Source organism: Canis lupus, chromosome 17 (assembly GCF_003254725.2).
Source record: "Canis lupus dingo isolate Sandy chromosome 17, ASM325472v2, whole genome shotgun sequence".
Taxonomy (NCBI): Eukaryota; Metazoa; Chordata; class Mammalia; order Carnivora; family Canidae; genus Canis; species Canis lupus.
Window position 1 is genome coordinate 50,537,111 of NC_064259.1, and position 25,744 is coordinate 50,562,854.

At 38.1% G+C, this 25,744-nt stretch overlaps 1 protein-coding gene across 8 annotated transcripts in view; it reads left to right on the top strand.

Moving 5' to 3' along the window:
* Positions 1-25,744, top strand: part of EXOC6B (exocyst complex component 6B) — a 615,592-nt gene that overhangs the window by 450,107 nt on the left and 139,741 nt on the right. For all 8 annotated transcript variants that reach the window (XR_007403261.1, XM_025453542.3, XM_049096018.1 and 5 more), the window contains one exon: positions 8,562-8,635. Coding sequence is in view for 7 of the 8 variants with exons in the window: in XM_025453542.3 (XP_025309327.1) it covers positions 8,562-8,635 (74 nt within the window). In the remaining variant the exon portion in view is untranslated. The remainder of the gene's footprint in view (positions 1-8,561; positions 8,636-25,744) is intronic.

The window sequence follows — 25,744 nt, forward strand, 5'->3', positions numbered from 1 at the left end:
CAGTTTTCCAGAGTGGCTGGCACAATTAATTTTAATTTACATTCATTACAGTTCACATTATTTAAAGATGTGATATCCAGTGCTATAGCTACCAGCCTCCAGTGGCCATTTGAACGTTTGAAATGTAGCTAGTCAGAAACGAAATGTGCTGTAAATGTAAAATACATACTGAATTCTGAAAAAAAAAAAAAGAATATATATATTTTTTAAGTAGACATCATGCCCAATGTGGGGCTTGAACTTACAACAACTCAGATCAAGAGTCACATGCTCTACTAATTGAGGCAGGCAGGTGCCCCAAATATGAAAATTTTAAAATATTAGTTTCATAGGTTTAAGATTTTATTTATTTATTTATTTGACAGAGAGAGAAAGAATACAGAGGGAGAGGCAGACTCCCTGCTGAGCAGAGAGCCCAATGCAGGGCTCAATCCCAGGACCCTGAGATCATGACTTGAGCTGAAGGCAGACACTAACTGACTGAGCCATCAAAGCACCCCTAAAATAGTAATTTTCATGTTAAAATTGAAGTATTTTATATATATTGGGTCAAACAAGATACATTATCAATTTTAAAATTAATACTTTTGTGTTTTTAATGTGTCTACTAGAAATTCTGAAATTACACATGGGGCTTATGTTTCTATTTGCACAGTGGTTTTTCTAGAAAATTGATTTTCACTGTTAGGTTAAATGACCTGCAGAATCCTTCTCCAAATCCTTCTGTAAAATTTCAGATAGCCACAGCTTTGTGTATATGTTCATAGAGCAGAATAATCAGTACTGAACAAACACATGGATAAAATTAAGTCCTTAAAAGCATAGTAAAAATGTCAAGGATATAAAGTTACTACTTCAGAGCACTAGTCTTTCTCATCTCTCAGGAAGCCCACCTCTCTCTCTCATGGTAGAGAGAGAGAGGTGGGCTTTCCAGAGATTATACACAGAAGCACTGCTGATTGCTAATTAGGAGAAGCTTCTTTTCACCATAATTTTAAAAGATATATTATGAAATCGGCCTTTATTTTGCAAAATTGTAAAGCATTCAGGAGCTTCAGAGGGAAATTATAACTTAAATTAAATTATAACTTTGTACAGATCTGTATATTTTTATGATTCTATTATTCCTAACTAAATGGAAAGGAATATTTAATATGCATATAAAGGAACATGTAAAGTGAATATTTGTTTTTAGACATTCCAGGTGGGGGATGAATATTGAAATAATAGAAGGACAGACTTAGAAGGATCAGATTCTAACTAGGTCACTGACTTAACCTTTTGGGTCTTAATTTTCTCATTTATAGGAGTCCTCTGTAGTTATATATGCTCCCTTCAGCTTTAGGATGGTAGGTTGTAGACTCAGTCCTAGCTCACCTTTTGTTCTGTTTGTGGCTGTTATTTTTCTTTGGAATTTTAAGGTGAAGTCCACTGCCACGTGGCATGATTCTATTCAGTCACTTGTTACTGTCTTGACCTGCCCCAACCTGTCTTCCTCTGCAAAGAATCACACGATGCGAAAGTACCTCTGTTGAATTTAGTGAGTGCTGCGAAGCATTCTTATCCATCATTTATAACATTATTTCTTCAGAGAAAAAAATAGCACTTTATTTCCATAAATGCACCAGTGCCCCCCTGGACTCCTTGAAATGATAGGAATTTACATCATCTCGGTCTTTTTTTTCTTTTATTTATTTATTTTTTTTTTTAATTTTTATTTATTTAGAATAGTCACAGAGAGAGAGGCAGAGACACAGGCAGAGGGAGAAGCAGGCTCCATGCACCTGGAGCCCGACGTGGGATTCAATCCCGGGTCTCCAGGATCGTGCCCTGGGCCAAAGGCAGGCGCTAAACCGCTGCGCCACCCAGGGATCCCCTTTTTTTCTTTTAAAGATTTTATTTATTTATTCATGAGAGACACAGAAAGAGGGAAGCAGAGACACAGGCAGAGGGAGAAGCAGGCTCCATGCAGGGAGCCTGATGTGGGACTCAATCCTCAGAGTCCAGGATCACGACCTGAGCCAAAGGCAGACGCTCAACCGCTGAGCCACCCAGGCACCCTTCATCTCTGTCTTTTAAATCTTGAACAGAATTGTTTCCAAGTTTGCTAGATTCAGCTAACTAATTTCATTAAACTGTTTATGGATTCCTCTTGAATGTTATATAAGAAGTAGAAATCAGCTCCTCTGATTTTCTAGGAATGTGTGCTGTCACTGACATCCATCACTGAAAGTGCCAGGACCCTCTTTCTTCTCAGTGGTACCGGATGGGGACAGCCAGGTGGAGAGTGATTGGCCTTTTAGCAGCAGCGTGGCAGTTCCTTCTTGCTGGAGGCCATTTCCTCGCTTACAGGAGATTAATTCTTTTTTTTTAGATTAATTATTTATTGATTAAAAAGTCACATTTACTGTCCCAGTTTTCAGTGGTCTCTCAGCAGAAGGAGCTTGGAGAATTGAACTTAGAAAATTAAACATTAATAGTAATTTGTAAGTCTGTAGTGCTCTTTGGCATTTGCAATCGGATTTTAGTATCATCACTTTTAATCAGATTTCTCCCACAGAGCTTTGAGTTAGCCTGTGCTCCCCTCTGCCCTTCTTGGGGAGGGAGACATAGTAAGTTGCAAACTTAAGGTATGGAAAAGCAGAGAATGACGTGCAGCACAGAGCCATACCCTGGCTAAATAAAGGTGTCTGTTTCACATGATCACATGTCCGTGTGAGCGCACTGAGACCCGTATAGTCAGCTGCATCTCCAAGGTGTTTTTTTTTCTCCCATCCCCCTTTTCCTGTCTCCTTCCTTGCTTCCTTGATAGCTGTCTCTTTCGTTCTTAACTTCCTTATGCTCTGGCCGACCTTTCTCTGACCAGCAGGGCCCTGAGTGAATTCCCTGCGGAGTCTATCAGCTCCTCTCTGTAATTAGCTTAGCCGAGCCACTGTGAAGTGATGCAAGAAGGGGTTAGCTTCCCCAGAGCCATACTTCGTAGTCTGCCACACGCCTTACCTGCGGCTCCAGGGAGCCAGATACCAGGAAACCATTATGTTAATACAGCAACAGTGGCTTTTATTTTTTCAATCCCACAAAAAACACATGTGACCTGACATGATCTTAAGATATAAACAAGTAGCCAGCATACTTTGGGCTCCTGGGTACTAAGTTTTCTTTCTCACCTGGCATTTTGGCCAGAACGAAACCTTGAATCCCTTCAGTGAGGGCTGGTGATACTATCTTACCCATCCCAGTGACCTGGAATTCACTGGGAGCAAAAGTAAATGATAGTATCCAGGGACCTCTGGTTAACGTTTTGTCCACTGTCTTTTCAACTTCCTCTTTTTTAAAACAATTATGGTTTTCTCCAACAATTGCTGTATTACCTATTTGTCAGATATTGTACTAGTTTTGCTTTTCTGAAATAAATGTTACCTTGCTGCTCATCTTTTTTTTTAATTATTCTTGTTCCATGGGCAATTTGCATAATATAGATCTGCAGTTTTGTGACTCAGTAGACCCTTAAAAACATGATTAGTTCTCCTATGAAGAACTAATTTTATTTTCTGTTTCTCACAACTTGCTTTTGATAAACTCCCAGATGTCCTATCTAGATATACAGATTATAGACTAAGACAGTCATTTTGACTCCTCAAAGCTCCTTCTAATCTGACTCTACCATTTTATTCTAATTAGAGTTCTAGGGTGTTTATAAAATTTTTCTTTCTTCAGCCAAAAGTGAATGTACTGGATAATTTTCAAGTTTTTAAAGTTTTTTTTTTCCTTCTCCCTCTAAGTGACAGTGTTAGTTAATTTATAAGATCAGCCGTCAAGACATCTAGAAAGCATTTTAAAATTAATGGAATCCTTTCTTAATCTCTTTCGGTAATTTTATGTCATTATAATGTGAAGTTTATTAGGAGTGTAAACCTACAGAATATTTTTCATAAATTAATACTGTTTTTTAAAATGATTGCCAAAAAAATAAAAATAAAATAAAATAAAATGATTGCCAAACCTCCTAAATTGAAGTGTGTATGAGAATGTAGAGAAATAAGTAAAATGCTTTTTGTGTGTGATTTAATTTCCTTCTGTACCTTCACTTAATAATAAGCCTTCTTTTCCATAACTTTTACACCTCCTTTTCATTTTTTTAATAAAAATATTTTCTTCATAAACTTCAGTGAGTTGACAGTTTCCTCACCAAAAGATTTTTCACATTTGCAAATTGATTCTTGGAGCCAAGCCCCCATAGCAGCTTCAACTCTGAGAGTCCCTCCTGTGGTGGCATAAGGGCAGGAAAGAGCTGCCAGGCAGAGCAGAGCTCTCTGCAAAATGTGTCAGTCATAGTCCTGGGCTCCACTAATCTGAACCAAGTTATGAAGAGGGAGCTTTCCTGCCAGCCTCATTGGGACCTTGACTTGGTCCCTGAGTAACATACGCTGGTCAAAGGTCTGGGTTTGGGTCCGTGTGTAATAGAGCAAGCACCTGCTAGTCTTGCAATGCTGAGGCTACTCTATAGAACTCCAGGCTTTGGAAAACACTGGTGTTGGAAACAAACACTTAGGAGACTGCAAACCTGCTACAGATCCTGGAATCCAGAGACAAGTCCAGAAAGGGACTTGTTTCTTGTGCCCCATATGTACATTGGTTCCACTCAGTGACAATTGCATACTTGTACCCCTTTTTATGATTTCAAAAAAGGAAGGTTTCCATTTGTGACGCTAAAGAGAGGCTTCTTATGTTTATGTGTAGGCGTCAATTTGTATAAGCGTCAGCCTATTATATAGACTGGGGCTTTTTGCCCCCCACCAACCTAGAGTCTTCTCTTTCTGTCAAGCAGCATCTGGGAATTTGGGTGTGCAGACCAATCCCAGTTGCCCGTAATGCTAAATCTTGAACAAGTTATCTCTCTCATTACTAGACAAAGTATGACTAAATCAGCGCCTAATTTTGGTGTGTGTGCATGTGTGCGTGTTGTTTCCTTTTCTTTGATTATGAAAGTGGTCTGTACTCATTTTAAAAGTTTATAAAATATAAAGAGGAATAAAGCCCTCTTGTAATCTTTCTTTCTGTAACAGCCTCAGTTAACATTGTGAGATGAGTACTTACACGAGTTGTGTTTTCTATGCATGTTATATTTTATATAGTTGGAGTCAGACTGTACACAAATGCTCATTTACTTAGAATAGTCACAGTTTCTTATGCTATTAGCACTTTTCATATATCTAAAGAATGGATTCTAGAACAGCCATGTTTTTAAAGGTATATTGCATCAGAAAATTACAGGATATCTATTTTATGCATTTATTGCAATTCTTAAATAACACCAATAAAAATTACTGTGTTGTGGCTAATGTACTGTTAATTAGTCATATCAACTTCTTTTAAGTGAAAGACTTAAATGTTTGCCTGTAGATAAATTTGCAGTGTCAACTCACTAACTCATCACTGAATGGTAGCTGAATCAGTTCTAATGTTTTGTCCTGGATATATAACAGTGTTTCACTAACTTTTGTTTGGTCACCAGCCCTCTGAGAATTCAGTGAAAGCTATGAACCTTCTTCCCAGAGAACTGTATGTTCACACAAAAAACTAATTGTAATGATAATCAATTATGATATGCCAGGCACTCTGCCAACTGCTTTATATGTGTTATTTCATTTAATCCTTATAGTAGTACTATAAGGAATGCACTGTTTTCTTCATTTTTGAGAAAAAGACATTGAAGCTTTAAGGAGATTAAGTAATTTTCCCGTGCCCATAGACCCAATATCTTGGGCTCAGACTCTAATATTTATGACCTCAAAACCCATCCCCTTAATCATTGTGTACCAATTCTAAGGAGCTCATAAATTCCTAAAGCCTGCTTATTGATACTCATGTTAAGGACACATTGCCTATTGCAATCCAAAGATCTTCATTGGTAGTGAAGAGTATGTGTGATTAACAAATCTTTCTGTTTTTGTAACTTATTTAATTAATATATGAGTATTTGTTAAACATCTACTATTTTAAATACTTGTTAGGTTCAGTGATATGGTCCTTTTCCTTAAGGAGTTTACTTATCCACATGGGAAGACAAGAATTATATACGTAAAACAATGAGAAAAAAATATAAACATGAAGCTGAAAATACAGTAGACATTTCCATAAACTGTATGTGAAGTCAGTCTCTTTGCCATTCCTTGATGCAGTTATCCTTCTTTAATTCACTGATTTATAAAAGGAGAATCAAATCTGAAAGGCCACTGTGTCCTCTGGGAACCTGGAAGATTCAGTGGTCATAAAAATGAGGCCCATAAAGTGAGACTCTGAAAACTAAATATGTATCACACCCAGGAATCTGTGTGGTTTCAGCAGTGTCATCCTTTTGCCTCAGGAAGCATGCTCAAGGAGATGTGAGGATGTGTAGCCAGCTCTCAAGCATTTAAAATACGTATCAGAGGGTAATCCTGTTAAGTTGGACATGTATTGATAAGCAGAACACCTTGATAGCTGCTACTTTTGACTCAAGAAAGGTTCCTACTAACAGAAAGGACTTCATTACCTCAAATGATGCAACATAGCCTCCACTCATGCAGGAGCAATAGAGGAAGACTATACCGACCTTGGATGCAACCCATCAGGCATAGGAAGCTTATTTAAACCGACCACTGACAATCAAGGCTGTCAGAAAGAGTGGCTGTGGCCATGATTCAAAGAACTGTTTTCTGTAAGAACAGAGTATGGGAAAATTGTACATCTGACTTGAGCAGCTGCTATCTCCAAGGTTAGCACGCGTAATGGCAGTTGTAAGATATAAAGGATGGGTTATGTCAGGCTTTCTATTAACATGGCCCTCATCAAGAATGTGTACAGTTGTAAATTTTGCTTTCTTAAAACTTGAATCGTTTGGGCTGTAATTTGATAGAATTCATTTACAAATGGAATTTGAACTTCCTTTTCAAAGCAATTAGAAATCTAGCGCTACTAATCGTGCTAAATAGAGTTTATCTTCTTCCACTTACAACGGTCGTTTTTATTGAAATGTCTAAAATAATATTTTCTGTATAGTTGTAGAATCATTTGTGCTCTCTATTAGTTTAATAAATTGTATTCAATTTCATTTCACATGATGTTTCCATAATCCCTGCAACTTAGCTTGTCAGCATTTTTTTTTTTTAAGTGGGGCAAGGACTTTATGAAAACCTATTATATTCTAAGAAGCCCCAGATGGAAAATATTTTTTAAAAACCGGAATTCCTATAATCGTTCACCAATCATCATTTAAATCTTTCCTGCTACTGGATGCTGCAAGTAATTTTTCAGGCGTTTATGCAAAAACCTTGATGGATTTTATTTAATTTCAAAAGAAAAGTATACCAGGTCTGTAGAATTTCTTAAATTCGTTCCTGGAGAAAAACATAATTGAAAGGAAAACATTCCTTTTCATATTTGCTTTGAGCCAACACTCGAGTTGTTTTTGAGGTAAATAGTAAATTGATGTTAAGTGTCCATCACACTTGGGCTTTTGAGAGAGAATCTAAGACATAGTAACTGTCCAACTCTTGAATTTTCTGTGTGTGTGTGTGTGTGTAGGGAACTTAAATGAGACCTTTTGATTTCATAATAAGCAGGGCTTAGGGACGATAAAACTTGACATTCTTAACTGTTACAAGTTTGTCCCTATAGCCCCGCACAGTGATCTTCTTGTTAACGATGTAGAAAGCCAGTGTCATAAACCGAGCAGGTACCCAAGGCGCTACTGTAAGTTGCAAATAGCATAAATAGCATTCATGTGGTCTCTTTGACCTAAGACTAAATTTGGATAGAGGGAAGAGAAAGAATTTTCAAGAATGGAAAAGAATTAGAAGTCAAGGACAAAGAATACAAGAATACATTCATAGGATGGACGTGTGCAAATGTTCCCTAAGCTTTTGCCGTGAGATTTATTTAGATGGGCCTTTTCATATCTGCAAATACTCCTTTGCTCAAGAGCCAAGCAGTGGATCAGGACAGCTTCTGCTGGGTGTGTGTGTGTGTGTGTGTGTGTGTGTGTGTGTTGGCAATAATGCAGTCATGAGATAATACAAATAATCAGTGAAGGAATAATTAATGATGTGGCAGGGAATATTTTTTGATAAATGCTCGGGGGATGAGGTGACAGGCGTGAAATGAGAGAATTCCTTCAGCGATCTGAAATATAAATAGCTTTCGGAACTGAAAAGAGTTTCACAGCTGAAGATTTTATTGTGTTGAGAGGAAAAACTTTTTTCTCTCCCCCACCCCCTCCTCCTTTGCAAGTTGTTTGTCCATTCACAAAACAAATACTCTGAAGCCCAGCGCGGCTCATGGGAATAAATTTCAGGTCGAATTAGTACAGTTTCCTTGCTGTCAGGATGCTGGAATTAATGGTGTTTTGATGACACGAATTTTGAAGGGCACACAAAGAAGCTGAAGGCAGAAAGACATGACTCCTTAGAAGCTTGGTCCTCCTCTCCCCCAGCCTCTCTTGTCTTCCCTGTCATCCGTCTGCCAATCTCCCTGTCCATGGTTAGTTAAAGGCGCTTTTTATCCTCTTTTCTTTCCCACAGAGTTTGCCAGATCCGGCCCGGTGCCTGGGTTCCAGGAGGACACGCTGCAGTTGGCCTTCATCGACTTGAGACAAGTAAGTCTTTGTGTTTTTGTTTTTTGTTTTTCTTTTAAGATGTGTGACTGAAGACCATCAGGTCTTAAGGAAAAGGGGAGGGGAGGGGGCTTGGCGTTGGCGATTCACACTGGAGACCTAAGGGTTTTTCCCTGTGTTTGAGGCCACCTCTTTTATTTAGCTATCTGGGATCCTTAGCTATGGTGGAGTTAAAGGTTTTGTGGGTGGAAGGGAAGGCAGGAGGTGGGAGGAGGGACCCAGAGAGTAGAGGGACTCAAGTGACCCTCAAGTGATGTGATCCATTGTGCTATAGATGGCTTCTGCAGACACAGCAAAAAGATAACTCAGGGAAACCAATGCGGAGCAGGTGCACTGATGCAGGCACTGCCTGCCCGGAGGACTTTTGTTTGCAGATAATGTGGGCAGCAACATTTAAGAAAAATGAAATATTTGACATTCTGGCTTGTTGGTTTGGCCTGTTGACTTTTTTTCTGTTGCCTTCAGTCTTCCCATCCCCTCCTTTGTAGAATGTGGTTAGCCATGAGTGACTAAGTGGTGGTTTTAGAAGATGATTAGCAAAGGCCCCAACCAGTCATGCTAACCTGACGGGCAACCCCATTTGAGTGCTGTTGATGAAAGCTGGTCCTTGGGCGTACCTGAACATTGCAAGCCCATCAGGTGGAAAGAGTCTTTTTGTAGGGCCGTTGTTTGCGGATTGAAATGGGTAGGTTGGTAGGCCTCGGTGGTTTGGGTGGAGAGGAATAGGATGGGCGGGGGCCAAAAGAGGGAGAGAGTTCACTGGGCTCTGTCATGTCTTCACTCTGAAGATGGATGGGGTTGGATAGAAAGTGTGAATGAAGTAAGAATCAATGACTGATGCTTCTCTCCTATTAAAACAATCTTTTTTTTTTTTGTCTGTTTTAAAAAAGGGGCTGGCTTTGTTTCTCCTGCCATAATGATGCAGTGCCTCTTGTTTTCAGAGCTGACATAGTTTGCATTCTGAAAACTTTTAGATGCCCAGAGTATTTCTTAAAGCTATAGGACCCCTTGTATTGGTAGTCTCCTTACCACTGTGACTTGATTCATGCTGGAACAGCTTTTAACCCGTAATGGATGGCCTGAGCTACCCTTGAATCCTTGTGGATGAGTGGTGTAATCTGTCATCTGATGACAATTCTGGAAAGCCCTATTAAGCAGAAAACAGAAAATTGTGTCTCTGTAGACCCGCCAAAGTTTGAGGATTCAGGCCGCGTCCCAGAAACGTGTGTCAACTTAATATTTGGGGGCCGAGGTGGGGGTTCTCTTACACATAAAGGCTTTCCCAGCATGGTCACAAATGGAGCTGTGAGTATCTCTTTCCACACTTACGACCTTCCACCTGTGGATTCAGCAACTCAATGGGGACAGGTTTTAACCCTTTGGCTGATGTGAAGCTGAAAGATTGGGATTTTTCTTTGGGGTTTTGTGGAAGGTTATCTGTTGGACTTTTCTCCCCTGTTTCTTCTGAGACGCTTCTGAGCCAATTGGCTTTTCTTGGAAAGCAGACACTGAATTTCACTGGAGAGACATATCCAACGAAAATTTTTTCCTTTCTCGCTATTCATTAGGAGGAAACTTGGTCATTCCTCTAGTCTGTGGTTTTGGTCCCTATGGAAAGCAACTAGTGGTCACAGAAAATGTTAACTAAGGGAGTAAGTTAGAAAGCACAGCCAAAATAAGGTGGATCTGAGCCGCGGATGAATGCTCAAATACTTGGGAGCTCTCAGTGAGACTGTTGCTTATGCTTAAGTTCCTGTTTGCTGTTACATTTCTGTTCTCAGAGTTCCTTTTATGATGTTTTAGCAGGAGAAACCAAAACTTCAAAATTGTACGAATAAGAAGAGTCTGCCTCTTCCTATTGAATCTATCACCTAATTTCTAGGTATAGCTGTCTCTGTTAAAATAGCTTAAAGTTTTTCTCACCTGGATCATTTGAAAAACTTCCTCAGCTCTCAGGCTGTGACTCATTAGCAGCAGGCTTCATATAGATTGAATCATTGTGAGAAAAATGATCTCTCCACATCCCATGCTGCAAATATTAATCCCTTTGCAGTACCTCCTTGTCATTCTCATAACTTATTTTAAATGAGCATCTTTTTAAAAGGAGACTTCTTCTGAACTATGGAAATGTTCAAACCATAAGGAGAGAACCTTGGGGGACAGGCTTCTTCTGATTTATTGAGCATCCTCCCTGCAAGTAATTGAGTCTTTGTCACGTGTAGCATTGTTACCCATTCTTCATGTAGTCCTTCTACAGTTGGTTTAATCTTTCTTTCATACTATTAACAGCATAGATTTTTATCATTCCAGCTGGTCCCAACCTCTTTAGGTCCTGATTCAGTTTTCTAGCTTAGTAACTTATTTCATTATCATGTCCCTTCTTAGTCTGAGATAACAATATTAAACAGGCAAGGCAGAAGTTAAAGGAAGGAGTTAAAGTTAGAGCAGGTTATAGCGTATACACCCATGCAGGACACCACAGTTGCAGGGGATTCTTTTACAGTCATTGACTGTGTTTGCCTCACTGGTTTATGAGCATACTCATTCTGATTATACTTTCATGTTCTCTTGCTTTAGAGTGTGTCAGACACTATTTAGTGAATGATAATTTTTAAAATAATCAAAACAATATTTGATGAGATCATCTCTGTATAGACTGTAATAGCAGAGTGTCATTTAAAAGCTATGGAAATTCAGTTAGGAAGCAAATTAGATATGGACAGCAACACTATTCATCCTTTCCCACCTGCCCTGTCTATTCTCAGTAAGAAAGAATGAAATGACATTTTGAATGTACAAGCTTTCATGATACTTTACACGCGTAGAGTGCTATAATATAGTTAAGCACGTGAACATATTTATCTCGTGTGTCAGACTTTTGCACTTAGAAAGCCTACTGTTCATAATGTGAATTAGTACAAATCAAAATCTCCTTTGCCACTTTATGCTTTCTAAACTTCTACGTTCATGAAATTAGGATTGCAGTATACAACTTCACATTCATATGTCAAATATATGTGCAAATTTCTATCAAAATCCAAATTTGGGTTAATGTTAACTCTTGACAAGGACAACTTAGAGGGCTTTCTTATTAATGATCTTGAAGTGACATGTACACTCCCAAGTACTAGTAATTGCCAACCCTTAATGCTTCATAATGGGAATTACAATACAAGGCCAATAGTAGATTCTCAGCAATGATTTGATTCTTTAACAGTGCTTTGGCTTGTATTTTTCTTCTGTTGTTAAAAATTAAGTAGATACTGCTGATGAACATTAGAATTTGAACTTCACTTGATTTTCATTTCGGCTTATTTTATCACATTCTGAGTGTCTGCTTTGAACAAAGCACAACCCAGGTGCTGTGGGAGTACACAGTATATATATATATATATATATATATATATATATATATACACTGTATATACACTGATATACACTGATATATATATACTGTAGTATATATACTGATACACTGATATATATATACTGTAGTATATATACTGTATATACAATAGTCTATACACATATACATATACAGTATATATACTACAGTATATATATACAGTATTTAAGTACAGTATATATATATATATATATATATATATATATAGTGTATATACTACAGTTTGTGTCCTCCAGGAGCAAATAGGTGATCACCAAATACTTAATTTTAATATGTCATACTATAATAAGTATTACATTGGAAGGATCATTGTGTATGGTTCAGTTATTTCAGTGTGTTTTGCTCATTAGAAAAGCACCCTGAAACGTATTATCTTAGTAGAAGAACCATTTATTTATCTCATGTTTCTGCAGATTGGTAATTTGGTTGGGTTCAGTGGGCTTACTCATACCTTGAGGTCGAGTACTAGATTGGCTAGGAACTGCCTGGTCTAGGATGCCTTAGCCAGACTGACTTTTCTCTGCTCCATGTGATGATCTTGTCATCCAGCTGCCTGACCCAGGCCTAATCACGTGGCATATCGGTAAGTTCCAAGAGAGCAAAGGGAAATGTGCAGACCACTTGAGGTCTACACTCGGACATAGCAAGCCATCATTCCCACCACATTCTGTTGGCTAATACTGGTTACAGGGCCAGCCCTGAGTCAAAGACTGGGAAAATCAACCTCAGCTTATCCTCTGATTGGGATAGAAGACCTTTCTTTATACAAATGATGTGTCTATGGATACAGGAAGAGGCCTTAGAATAGGAGAAATCTTTGCGAGCCTACGTAGTTATAAAATATTTCATTTAAAAAGTAGAAAGTTAAACTGAAAGAAAGTTAGGTATTAGTGAGGGAGGAAAGGGTCTTAAGCATAGAAAATAGCTAGTGTTAAGTTCTGTTTAAAAACAGATGTGGATTGGTTTAATTAAGGTTTCAACTATCTTTCCTTCTGTGAACTATTAGACTCATCTATTTAAACCCCCATTTCTTAATTTCTCTCCTTCATTCCTCACTTTTACTGTTCAGCTTCCTTATGGACATCTTTTTTTTTTAATGCCCTATACTTCTCATCAAATACTGCTTATTGTGGGCCAATCTGAAATATTTCACATATCTGTTATTCACATTCATTATGAGAGAATCTTAACTTCCCCAGATTAATTAATTATTTATATTACTCATTTAATTTATGGCTGTTCACCTTACATATTTGACCAACAGGAAAAGTTTGAGTGGGTTCTTTTCTTGAGTAACATTACTTTCTCTTCCTTGGCCCCGACTGTTATTTACTTCCGATATGCTGTCTATAGAGCTGAATGAACTAGGTTGTGACATTGCATCAGATCTCCTGAATGGAGCTTGTTGGCAACAACTCTTACACAGCAAAGCCATCCCAAGATATCTAAGGCTTTTTTTAGATGGAGCTAGTGACATTCCCCCTAGGCCAGTTATTCCCCAATTTCTAAACCTTCAGTCTGAAGTAAACACAGTGCATTTCCATTGCAGGCACTTAACTTGCCTTAAAAACAACTATAGGACCTGAGAGAAATAATTGTATATTTCTTAGGAGATGTTGAACAAATTCTGATGTTATTCCTGTTAGAGGTATATAAGTGAATCATTACTGTCAGCTAACATCAGGTATGCAAACGGGAGAACAACTCAAGAACCTAATTATGTAGAACTGTTCTTCTTATTTCCCATCCTGTCTTGATCCTATTCAATGAAATTTTGGTTTTGGAATCAAACTGCCTAATTTTTTCTTTTGCCCTGCCCACAAGTCTAACAAACAACATTACCACGAAGAACATCCTCCCTTGACTGCTCTTTGGCTCTTGTGGAAAAATCTCTCTCTCTCTCTCTTTTTTTTTTTTTAGATTTTACTTCTTTATTTGAGAGTGAAAGAGAGCATGAGCAGGAGTGGGGTGAGGGGCAGCGGGAGAAGGAGAGCAGGGAGCCTGATGCTGGGCCCTGTCCCAGGACTTCGGGATCATGACTTAAGCCAAAGGCAGATACTTAACCAACTGAGCTACCCCAGGTGCCCCTCTTGTGGAAAAATCTTAGCTTTATTTAATAGCCACTTATGTTTTAACCTTCATAGGATGCCCATTGATATAAATTTGTCTGATATAGCACATAACAAAATGATAAATAGTAAATAGAATTTCTTTTTAAATGTTTCTCCCTAACCAATCTAAATAAACCCTAACTACAAGACTACCTAAGAAGCCCAGGTCCTTACCTGTCAGGGTAGAGCAGGCCCACATCTTACAAGGCCTCAGGTGGCAGTCTTCTGTGTGGTTTTCTTTTCTTTTTTTTTTTTTTTTTTTTTCATCACAGTGGCTAAGCTGTATGTAACACAAAGAAAGCCATTTCCCACTTAATACTGATTTGTAACCTGCTGGAATGTAACCTGGGATTTTGGAGGTGTGGTGGTCTATAGTTTTCCCAAGTATTTACTGAGCAGTTGCCAAGGAGTCATGGTAGAGAAAGTGAGAGGTGTGGAGAGAGTAAGGGAATCTTTTTGTGAAAGGGTGTTCTTAGTGGAGGAAGATAGAGTGGTTTGCAAATCCATAAATCCTCTAGTAGTAAAGTGAATGGATCAGTAATGTCAATAAAAATACTTTCTGAATGCTCGCTTGAAGTATTCTGTTGACCTTGAGATTATATATAATCTTGAATAAAAGAATGCCCTATAAAACTGGGAGTCATCTGCACAAGGGTCAGAAATCAAACAACTTGATAACTCATGGAATTGGAAGATGTCATTACCACAACTGATGTGGATGATGGGGTCAGAAAAAATGGTTTAAGTCATTATCTTGGAAAAGATTGTCAGCATCACTGGTGTGGTAGCATGTATATGTGGGCTACATGTATATGTGGTTAGATGTCATTTCAGAAATGAAATCTAGAGTCATCATATCCCAAAGGCATTTGGTGGTTAGAAGAAGATAAAATAATAATATCAGACTACCTGCACAGATCTCTTTGCTGATACAGAGTTACTAAAGGTTCCTGCAAACCATAGTCCATGTTTTAACATAGGTACAGTGAACACTTGGATATAGATCCAGACCTCCCTAATCAGTGTTCATTGAACACTATGCCTAGCTCTGTTATAGTGGGTATAGAGGTATGGTTAGTACAGTGAATCAGATAGAGTCCCTGCCCTTGTGGGGCCCATATTCTTGTGCTTATAAAAGAGCCTTTTCATTCTTTTCCCAAAATCTCTCTTCAGGTGACCTTCCTGGATGCCACCAGGTCTAGATTTTTATTTTATTTTTTTTATATTGATGCTATATCAGTCAGTTAGAGAGATAGCTGCAGAGTTTCTGGCAAGATCCCCATGACAAGGCAAAGTCTGTTATACACTGATACACAGGCTTTCAGCAAAGAACTTGTAGCAATGATTTGGCAGCCTGGCATAAATAAGATGGTCAGCCTGAAACACTTGAAAAAGTGATCCTTTGTTTTTTTGAAAGCAGGGTGTTCTGGTTGTTGTGACCAAATTGATTTGCCCAAATTGTTTTGAAAGACACCAGCAACCTTCAGAATGATTCCTTTAACCTCAAAGGAAGCTCTGACAGCAGAGAATTTCTGTTCCTGAGCAGGGGAAAGCTAACACCTTTGGGTCTGGTTCTGTAAAAAATATAAATAGGAACATTACTGAGAATAGACTCCGCAGAGCTAAACTTTTGACCTCATATAAGCCAAGGCCAGATCAGCACACTTAGGTTGGGGCCCAGGTAAATAAGGTCGTCAGCCACTAGGGTGCTGCTGCAGCTGCTGCAAATCAGGTCTCCTTCCTTATCTTTCCAGGATATTATAACTGGGCCATCATGGAACATTCATAGAAGGAAATGCCAGTAATATAACATTCTGGGATTAACTAAACACCCTTGGTTGATTGGAGGAGACTGTATTCTAGAACTTTGTCTCACCTCATACCAACCGCTTAACTAGAGAGGAGGTGAGCTCAGAAATTATGTCTTGTGGCTTTTTTTTTTAAACATAGGATCCATTTGTTTCCAGATCAGGATCTCATGAAATACTATCCAAGCACAGCACGACTCTTTGGTATAGAAAATCATGTAAGATGTTAAATGCTAGGGAAAAACCCAGACATTTTAATGGGCCAAATGGCATCATAGCACTTTGGGAAGGCCATTTTTCTATTAATCATCCTTTTGCGATGGAAATCATTTTAGCAATTCGGAAATCTGATTTTTCTAAAGTTTTGAGTTGTTTTGAGAGGTTGGAAATCAGAGGAGAAAGAGCAAGTATTAGTAGGGGTTGCTAACCATATTGAGACCATGATAGTTTATAAAAGGTAGATTCTTCATTGATTTTTCACAATGGAGAATAGTTGGGGTCCTTGAAAGGAAGGTGGAAGGTCTGACGAATACCCCTGTGTATTTTCCAGGGGCTTTGCTTTTCCTCAAAGAGGAAGAGGAAGCATAGCTACTTAACAGGAATGTGGATGTGGAATGTGGATGGCAGACATCTGGTTCTTTCTTTGTACATTTGTGTTTGGTAAAGAGGTAGCTTCTGAGCCTCTTTGAGGACCCTCCCTTTTAGAGTTTGTGTGTCTGGAAATGTTGATTCATGAATGACAGGCACTATGGGCCCTGTCAGGGCCCTTAAACTATATCAATGGAAGTTATGTGGAGACAAGCAGTGGATGAAGGACTTTTAGTTAGGACTTAGGAGCAGTTATGGATAATCTTTTGGATAGCAGGAGACAAAACACTAGACTTTGGATGTATTTTCCCATGAATAATAAATTGGATTTGGCCTTTGACTCATGGGCCCCGCAGGTTAACATTATCCATTGTTGCTGTCAACTCATATTGGCACAGTCTTGGTTTAGATGGGAAGTCTAAAGCTTGATCAACAGAGTCGTCCAGCACTTCCTGCTTTAACCCAAAGGCAGAGCTCTGCCACTTAGAATTTCCAATAGAGCATGGAACAGGCTTTCCAGTGGATTTGTAGAAGGACTTTTTCCAGAAGTGTGAATTTGGTCTGCAACAACCTTCTACCTCTTTGCTCTAATAGAATAATTATCACTTTTAAAGTGGGCCTGGTTTCAGCGTCACTCTGGATAGCCTCATAGCAAAGTCTGTCCATTCAGAGGCCAGAGTTTCATTCCATTTCAGCTCTTGTGGGAAGAACTGGGAAGCATAAACATAATACAGGCCACCTGGCAGTTTCTCCCTTTGCTCATGGACAGCATTGGTGATCTTAAAAGGGACCAAGGTAAACTGTGAAGAATGCTGCCTGGACTAGTGCGAAGCTTTGTACTGCTCTCTGCTACTCCCAGCAAGCCAAGCCTCAGAAACTCAGGAGGTTTCTCCCATACCTCAACACACAACATGAATATTCAAACCCACAAACCTGGAATTTGTAAATTTCTGAGATAATCACATGTTCAGGAGAAAAGACAAGTGAGTCATCACCAATGAATCTCCCTGGAAGTAGCAGCGGTATCAAAGGCTGTTACAGTAGTGCTGGCAGAATTTAAAGCCTAGAAGATCCAAACACAAGTCTTATCTCCATTGATGGCACTGCCTTACTGTCCTACTAGTGAACACTTACAGGCCATGGAAAGGGCAAAAGAGCCAGATCTTGGAGCTAACTACTAACCACTGTATCCTATCGACAGCCGCTGGAGGGCAGCAGAGAGTGACAACAAAGGACTAGATTTAGGAAATTGGGGCATGTTTCAGTTTGCCAAGAAAGAAGCCCCTTAGCTATAAGAGAATTCGCTATCTGGCAGTCAGAGCTGCAAGCATGGGCTCCTGAGAACAAGGGCCAAAAAGAGCATCTAGAACCCTGATCTGAAGATTAAAACCCTCCTTCTAGTCAGGTTCCTAGGAATGCGCAAAGAAATGAGATAGTATTGACTGGAAAAGGGGAACCAGACAGCTTCCGTAATGGTAGGTAGGGCAGTCAAAAGTGTGAAGTCTCAAGGGGGGAAGCAAAAATGGAACAGGGACCAAATGAAAGAAAGAGTTTGGTGGGAGGCAAACTAGACTGAGCAAGTTGCAGAGGCAAAAGTACAGTCAGGCTATATTGATTGCCTGAGACAGCTGTCCGCAGGAAGGAGCCTTCTGTAGGGTATCATCAGGCAGGGAGCTGCAAGGGGACCAATTTCAGACGTGACTGAACAGTCAGATCAGTGAGATTCTCATCTCTTAAAGTAGCTCCGCCTTGATTAACCAGGGTCAGTTCTTTCTTAGTGTTTCTTGATTTCAAGAGCAAAATAACTCATTGAGAACATGGCCAGAGAGAAAGGTGATATGACATTCTAAGACATAAGTAAGGGATTCTTAACATGAAACGAAGTTGAACTTGGACATGAAACCCTTCTGGGTAGCATGGGTATGAAAGGACAGTTGACTTTCCTAGATTAGCTTCTGACGTTCCCTTTTCACTTTTTATTCTGTAACATTTGGTAAGAATATCCCATGGAAAAGAAAAACTGGCTCTGGCAAACTAGTAATACAGGCAAGATCCTAGTAAATCCGGGGACTTAGGATCTGTTCCCAGTAGGTTAGCAAGAGAGCTGGTTAGTTTCTTCGTAATGCTGAGCACTTAACAGTTTTCCAAATCCCTTAAGTGTGGAGAAAGAAAGCTCTTGGTTTGGCCTTTTAAACTTCTACTGTCTCCCTTCTATGTCTCAACTCCTTAAATATTTAGAAAAATGGGAGTCTTCTATATCCATAAATTCCAGGAACCCTGTGCTGGGTGTTGGGACAGCATAGTGGTTAAGAAGTTTGGAATTGGGACGCCTGGGTGGCTCAGTGGTTGAGCATTTGCCTTTGCCTCAGGTGGTGATCCCAGGGTCTTGGGATTGAGTCCCACATCAGGCTCCCCACAGGGAGTCTGCTTCTCCCTCTGCCCATGTCTCTGCCCTTCTCTGTGTGTCTCTCATGAATAAATAAAATCTTTTTTAAAAAAGTTTGGAATTGGGCCTGGGTTACTAGCTGTACATTTGGCAAATTACTTGATATCTCTAAGATGTAGTTTCCTACTATCTTTGATTATATGCTTACCAAATTGAGTAACATGATAATGCTTACTCCAGCATTTTAACCTTATAAGTTATTATAAACTCATCTTTTTTATAGCCTAGGATCTGTTTTCAGTTGGTTAGTTCATAAATGTAATGAGAGGCTAAATAAATTATGAAATATTTAAATATCACTCATCAATAAAAAGGAAATATTTGATAATCCAGTTCTAAAATTTATATAAAGTTCTAGAAAATGCAAACTAATCTGTACTGACAGAGAGTAGATCAGTGATTCCTTGGGGATGAGGGGACAGGACTGATGACAAAGAAGTACAAGGGAGCTCGGGATGATAGACATGTCCTTGGTGGTGGTAGTGATAGTTACATAGGTCTATATACTTGTCAAAACTCATGGAACTGTATGCTTAAAGTAGGTTTGTTTTGTACATGAAATTATATCTTAATAAAATTGATTTTTTAATTTAAATTCGATTGGCCAACATATAGTATATTATTAGCTTCAGATGTCATTTTTAATAATTCATCAGTTGTGTCTAACACCCAGTGGTCATCAAATCATGTGCCCTCCTTAATGCCCATTGATTTTAAAAGTAACAATGTAAAAGGTATATATAACTTTGTATGTATAAAATTCTAGAATTTATATTGTTATTTTCACTCGGTGTAATGTTTTGAGATTCATCCATGGATTTAGATGTATCAAGAGTTCATTTTTTTAATTGATGAGTGATATTTCTCTATATGGATGTATTATAACGTACTTAGTCATTCACCTGTTATATTTACTAACATTTTGTTATTTCCAGTCTTGGAATATTATGAAAAAGGCTGCTATGGACATTCATGTGCAAGTGCTTGTGTGGATATGTGTTTTCATTTCTCTTGGGTAGCACAAGGAGTGGAATTGTTGAGTCTGTGCTAAGAGTATGTTTACCTTTATTTTTTAAAATGTCAGACTCTTCCAAAGTGGTTGTGCCATATTGCACACCCACCTGCAGTGAACAAGAGTTCAGGTGTTTCACATTCTCTTCAATGTTTGATGCGACCGTCTTTTGTCTGTTGGTTTATTGAAGCATAATTTACATATAGTAAAATTCATCCTTCTTAGATATACAGATCTATAAATTTTTACAAACTTACACAGTTGTGTAACCACCACAAAAGTCAATAAAACTTCTATAACTCAAAAAATTCTTTATGCCTTTTCAAGCAATGACTCTCCTCTTCCTGTTTCCAGCTCCTGGCAATGACTGCTCTGCTCTCTGACACTATAGTTTTGTCAATATAAATGGAATCATACTTTTAATTTTGGCCTCTTTCACTGAGCATAATGCTTTTGAGATTCATCCATATTATTGCATATATTGGTAGTCTGTTCATTTTTATTGCAGAATAGTATTCCATTATGGGGATTATTTACTCATTCACCAGTTGATGAATATTTGGATTGTTCCCCATTTGGAGATATCATGAATAAAGCCATTTGTGTAAAGGTTTTTATGTGGACATATGTTTTTATTTTTCTAGAGTAATAAGTACTGAGAAGAGGTAACTGGATCACAAAGTATATATTTAATTTATAGGAAATTATCAAGCTCTTTTCCAAAGTGCCTTTACCATTTTGCATTTCCATCAGAAGTATATGAGAGTTGCAGTTGCTCTGCACCCTGACTAGTATTTGGTATTGTCGATTTTTGTTATCTGCTCCATTCTAATAGGTATATATAGTAGTACCTTGTGATGGTTTTAATGTACATTCCCATAGTGACTATTGATGCTGAACATCATTTTGTATACTTATTTGGCATCCATATATCTTCTTTTGTGAAGTGTTTGTTCAAATCTTTTGTCCAGTTTTTCAAATAATTCTTATTATTTTAAAATACTTTTATATATTTTGGTTAATAGTCCATTATCAGTTATGTGTTTGGCAACTTTTTTCTCCTAGGCTGTGACTTTTTTCTTAACAGTATCTTTTGAAGTTTTGAGTTTTTTATTTTAATAATACATAGTTCATACTGACATCATTTTTTCTTTCATGGCTTATAGTCAATGTGCCCTATCTTAAGAAATTTTTACCTAACCCAAAGTCACAAAGATTATCTCCTATGTTTTCTTCAGGGAGTTTGATAGTGTTACATTTAGGTCTCTGATGATATATTTTGAATTAATTTTTCGATATAATGTAAGATATGGTCGTGTTTTGAATTTTAGTGTAGAATATATAGTTAGTTGTTCCAGCACCATTGGTTAAAAAGACTATGCTTTCTCTGCTGATTTGCTTTGACACACTTAATAAAAAAATCAATTGACCCAATGTTTGTGTTTTTCTATTTCTAGATTCTAGATTCTGTGCTGTGTGTTTGTGTGTGTGTTGATCCATGTGTGTCTGTCCTTTTACTGTGTCTTGATCTTACTTTTATGTTAAACTTGAAATCAGTTTGTATGATATGAGTTCAACTTTTTCTTAATCTTTTTTTTTATTCTAGGTCCTTTACATACATATTTTAGAATCAGCTTGTTGATTCCTACAAAAAAGTTTCTTGGAATTTTGGCTAGGATTTTGCTGGATTCTTAGATCAGTTTGAGAAAAATGGGCCTTCTGACAATATTGAATCTTCTAGTCCGTGTGTGTGTGTGTGTGTGTGTGTGTAGTCTCTCTCTCCATTTATTTTTATCTTTGATTTCGCTCATGAGTGCTTTGTATTTTTTAGCAAATCTTGCATGTATTTTGTAAGATTTCACAATATTTCATGTTCATTGCAAATGGTATACTTTTAATGTCAACTTTTAATTGTTCATCACTAGTATATAGAAACAACTGTTATTTGTATGTTGACCTTGAATTTCAAACTTGTTAAACTCACCTATTAGACCTAGTAGTATCTTATGTATTTGGGGGGGTTTTCTACGTAGACGTTTATGACATCTGTGAATAAGACCATTTTACTTCCCATTCAATCTAGATACCTTTTGTTTTTTGCCTTATTGCACTAAGACCTCCACTGCAATGTCAAGTAGAAGTACTGAGAACAGTTATCCTTGTCTTGTTCCTGATCTTAATGGGGAAGTATTCTGTTTTCACTATTAAATAAAATAGGTATAAATTTTTCATGTCCTTCATCAGTTGAGCAAGTGTCTTTTTACTCTTAATTTGCTTAGAGTTTTTATTATGAAGGGCATAGAAGTTTTATTTTATTTTTTTAAAGATTTTATTTATTCATTCATGAGAGACAGAGAGAGAGAGAGAGACAGAGAGAGAGGCAGAGACACAGGCAGAGAGAGAAGCAGGCTCCATGCAGGGAGCCCGAGGTGGGACTCCATCCCAGATCTCCAGAATCAGGCCCTGGGCTGAAGGCGGCGCTACACCACTGAGCCACCAGGGCTGTCCATGAAGGGCATAGAAGTTTTATATTCTGTCCTTTAATTAGGCATTATTATTTTTAAACTTAAAAGTTATGTCTAATGTTTTGTTTTTACATTGAAATTATAAGATATTCATATTTAAGGCTTTTTTATCTGAATTACTTCTTAAAATGATTTGTTTATATAAGAGTTATAAAACCCTTATTATGGCTTTTCAATGGATGGCTGATTCCTACAACAAAGGGTTATATCAATGTAAAGAATACCCAGCAGTGAATTCATGCACTACTTTTACAGAGCCTCACCAACATTGAGTCTATACTATATAAATTTTAAGTGTTTTAGTAAATTTAATATGTATTAATTAAGAGGATACCTCATTCTTTCACATTTCTTTTCTGTTTTTTTTTTTTTTTTTTTGCACATGAAAAATATTGAGTGGCCCATGATCATCAATAAGGGTGTGACTTTACGAGTGCCCCAATTTTCAGTTCTCACTGTCCTGTTCTGTGGTAAGTTTTTTGCGGTCTGATTTGGTGATGCACCCTCAATATCATGCTAGCTCTTTATAATCTAATAAGAAAAGTGAGACTGATACTTCTAAAAAGTTAACTATCAGTAAGAAGCAGCAAATGATTTAAGCACCAAATTAAGTAGCATGTAAGCATTGTATGGGTTTGAAGGAGGGAGGTATGGCTGTGCCATTAAAAGTGATGATTCTTGCCCTTTTATTTATTGTTTTTATCATGAGTCAGTAGAAGCTGATTTTCTTTCTCACTTTTACTTCCGTTATTTAGTTTTTCTGAAAGCATTCTATGACAAAACATTTTATATTCACTCTTCATGGTGTCTGTGAAAATTATGGTCATCTGGGGAGATTTAATCCCATGCTAGTAATAAAAAATGTTTAAACTATTCCTTTGCTCCAGTGTTATTACAGAAGAGAGCAAATTAGCCTGCTTTTGGCTGGCAAAATTAAAGTATAACTTCTCTGTTTTCCAGACTATGCTAAAAAAATACGCTCTAGAGACTTAATCTGAAGGTTGAGACGTTCATCTAAGCCAAACATCCATCTTAGAGAGGCTTCCCAAATTCTTCCCAGAGCTCTGTGCTTTGAGCCTGGTCAAGGCAAACAGCAGGTTTTCTATAGCAATGGTCTGATCTCGATATGAGCTACTACTGGTAGAGTCTGTACTATTCGGTGTTGTCAGCCCAGGGAGATTTGGAGAGACATTGAGGGAAAGTAGTTGTCAGAAGCTACTGGTACACCAAGACTATATGAAAAAGAACTGTCTCATAGTAAATTGACAATGTCATTAAAAGAGCATATGTGTTATGAGGTAAGGCATATGTAATTATTCTTTGTAGAGTACATACTGCCTATCATTAATCACTACAGCATTGTGCATGTGGTGTAGTATGGTGGTGGTGGTGCTGGTGTGTGTGTGTGTGTGTGTGTGTGTGTGTGTGTGTGTATTTTTCCATGCATGCTTTCCTATTCTACATCAACATGCGGTTAGAGCTCTATATGATGCTGTTAATTTTTCCTTCCCTTATCACACCTGATAGAAATCACTGAAAGAGGGAAGGTGGTTTTCCATGTGATTTCTCTGGATGCCAACTTTCCTACATCTATCTTTCTATCTTTGTGGAGAAGCACTGCCCGCTTGAGGAAGTGACAGTGAAAGGAGACAGTTAATTTCATTGGTGGAAGGTGATAGGTTTTGGGGAAGGGGCATAGGAGTGGATATGTTCATGGTTCTTTCTGTTAAGTATGAAACTCTATTCTTATTCCTTCTCTTGTTCTGTTTTAGGTCTCTGTCATTGAGGATCTTTTACTTTTTTTTCTTCCATTCTGCCACCTATTATTTCTTTAAAACACAATTATAATCATGTCATTTCCCTGCTTACAAAGCCTGAGAGCTCTCTGTTGCCCAAAGAACAGAGGACAAACTCCTAGCAAAGCAAGTCTGGTCCCAGCTTGTCTTTCTGGTCTCCTTTTCCTGTCACTCTTCCCCATGTAACCTTTTCCAGGACCACTCTTCACACCTTCCCAGTCCCAAAACTGGGTGAGCTTCAGGACCCCTTTGCCTATCACAGAGGGCACTCTCTCTCAGTAGAATGACAGACTTATTCCCTTCCTTCACAGTGTGACTCAAATGTCATCTCCTTTATAAATTCTTTCCAACCTCTTCAGGCAGATTTAATTGTTCCCCCTTTGGGTCCCTGACATTTTGTATGTCCCTTCATTACTAATTCTCTTATAATTACTTGTTCAATCATCCACCTTCTCCATTAGATTCTGTGTTCACCAAGGGTGAGAACCCTGTTTTGTCCTTGAATTCCCCCTCCCCCAGTGGGTAACATAGTTCCTATTAAGTATTATGCTTTCATAACACTTGCCGAATGCATTGACCTAATATTGTTTTGTGGCATTTCAGAAATAAATGGAATTAGATGGAGTATCTGAATAATATTTGCCCTCAAGCTCCCGTAAATAAATAGTATTCATAATTTTTCTCCCACAACATGCTCTTAATTTTCACTTTAATTTTATTAAATGAAGTATAGAGATCACAGCCCTGGAGAAGGCAGGACTAAATATAGGGAAAGGGAACCTAGCTAGTAGTCTCCCAGACCTAGCATATGAGGGCTTCTCTAGCTAGAGCCATAAGGCCACCTAGGAGGAGCATTGTGAAGCTAAATGCTTCGTTCTGGGAAAGAAAACAGCTCCTCACCCGATAAATTGTTCTTACTGCTACAACAGGAGATGACTTCTCAGATGAAACACTTGATCATATTCTTCCAACCCTGGTGAGCACCTGTGTCAAGTGTCAGGTGTTGCCTTTCTATTTCTATTCCCAAATGGAGGCCATTTTCTCAATGAAAATCCACCCTTGGAGTTCATCCAGAATCTCATCCTTATTATATCCCTCTGGGACATACATGGCCTACTAACTGAGCTCCAAAATTAGGCCAGAATGTCAATTCAAACTCTGAAACCAATTCAAGATATTGAAATCTTTCTAGGATTGACTTCCTAAGTAGTTTACAAATAATTCCTGCCGAGGCAGTATGAAATTTTGAATGAAAGTGATTAATGTGTTGAACATGTAACGTGACCTTATTCTGTATGTGAGAAATATGCTGATCATCATCATGTATGATAATTAAAAACTCTTAATGTGTTATATTCTATTATAGCTTAAAATACCCTAATTTCAAACTTTATTACAA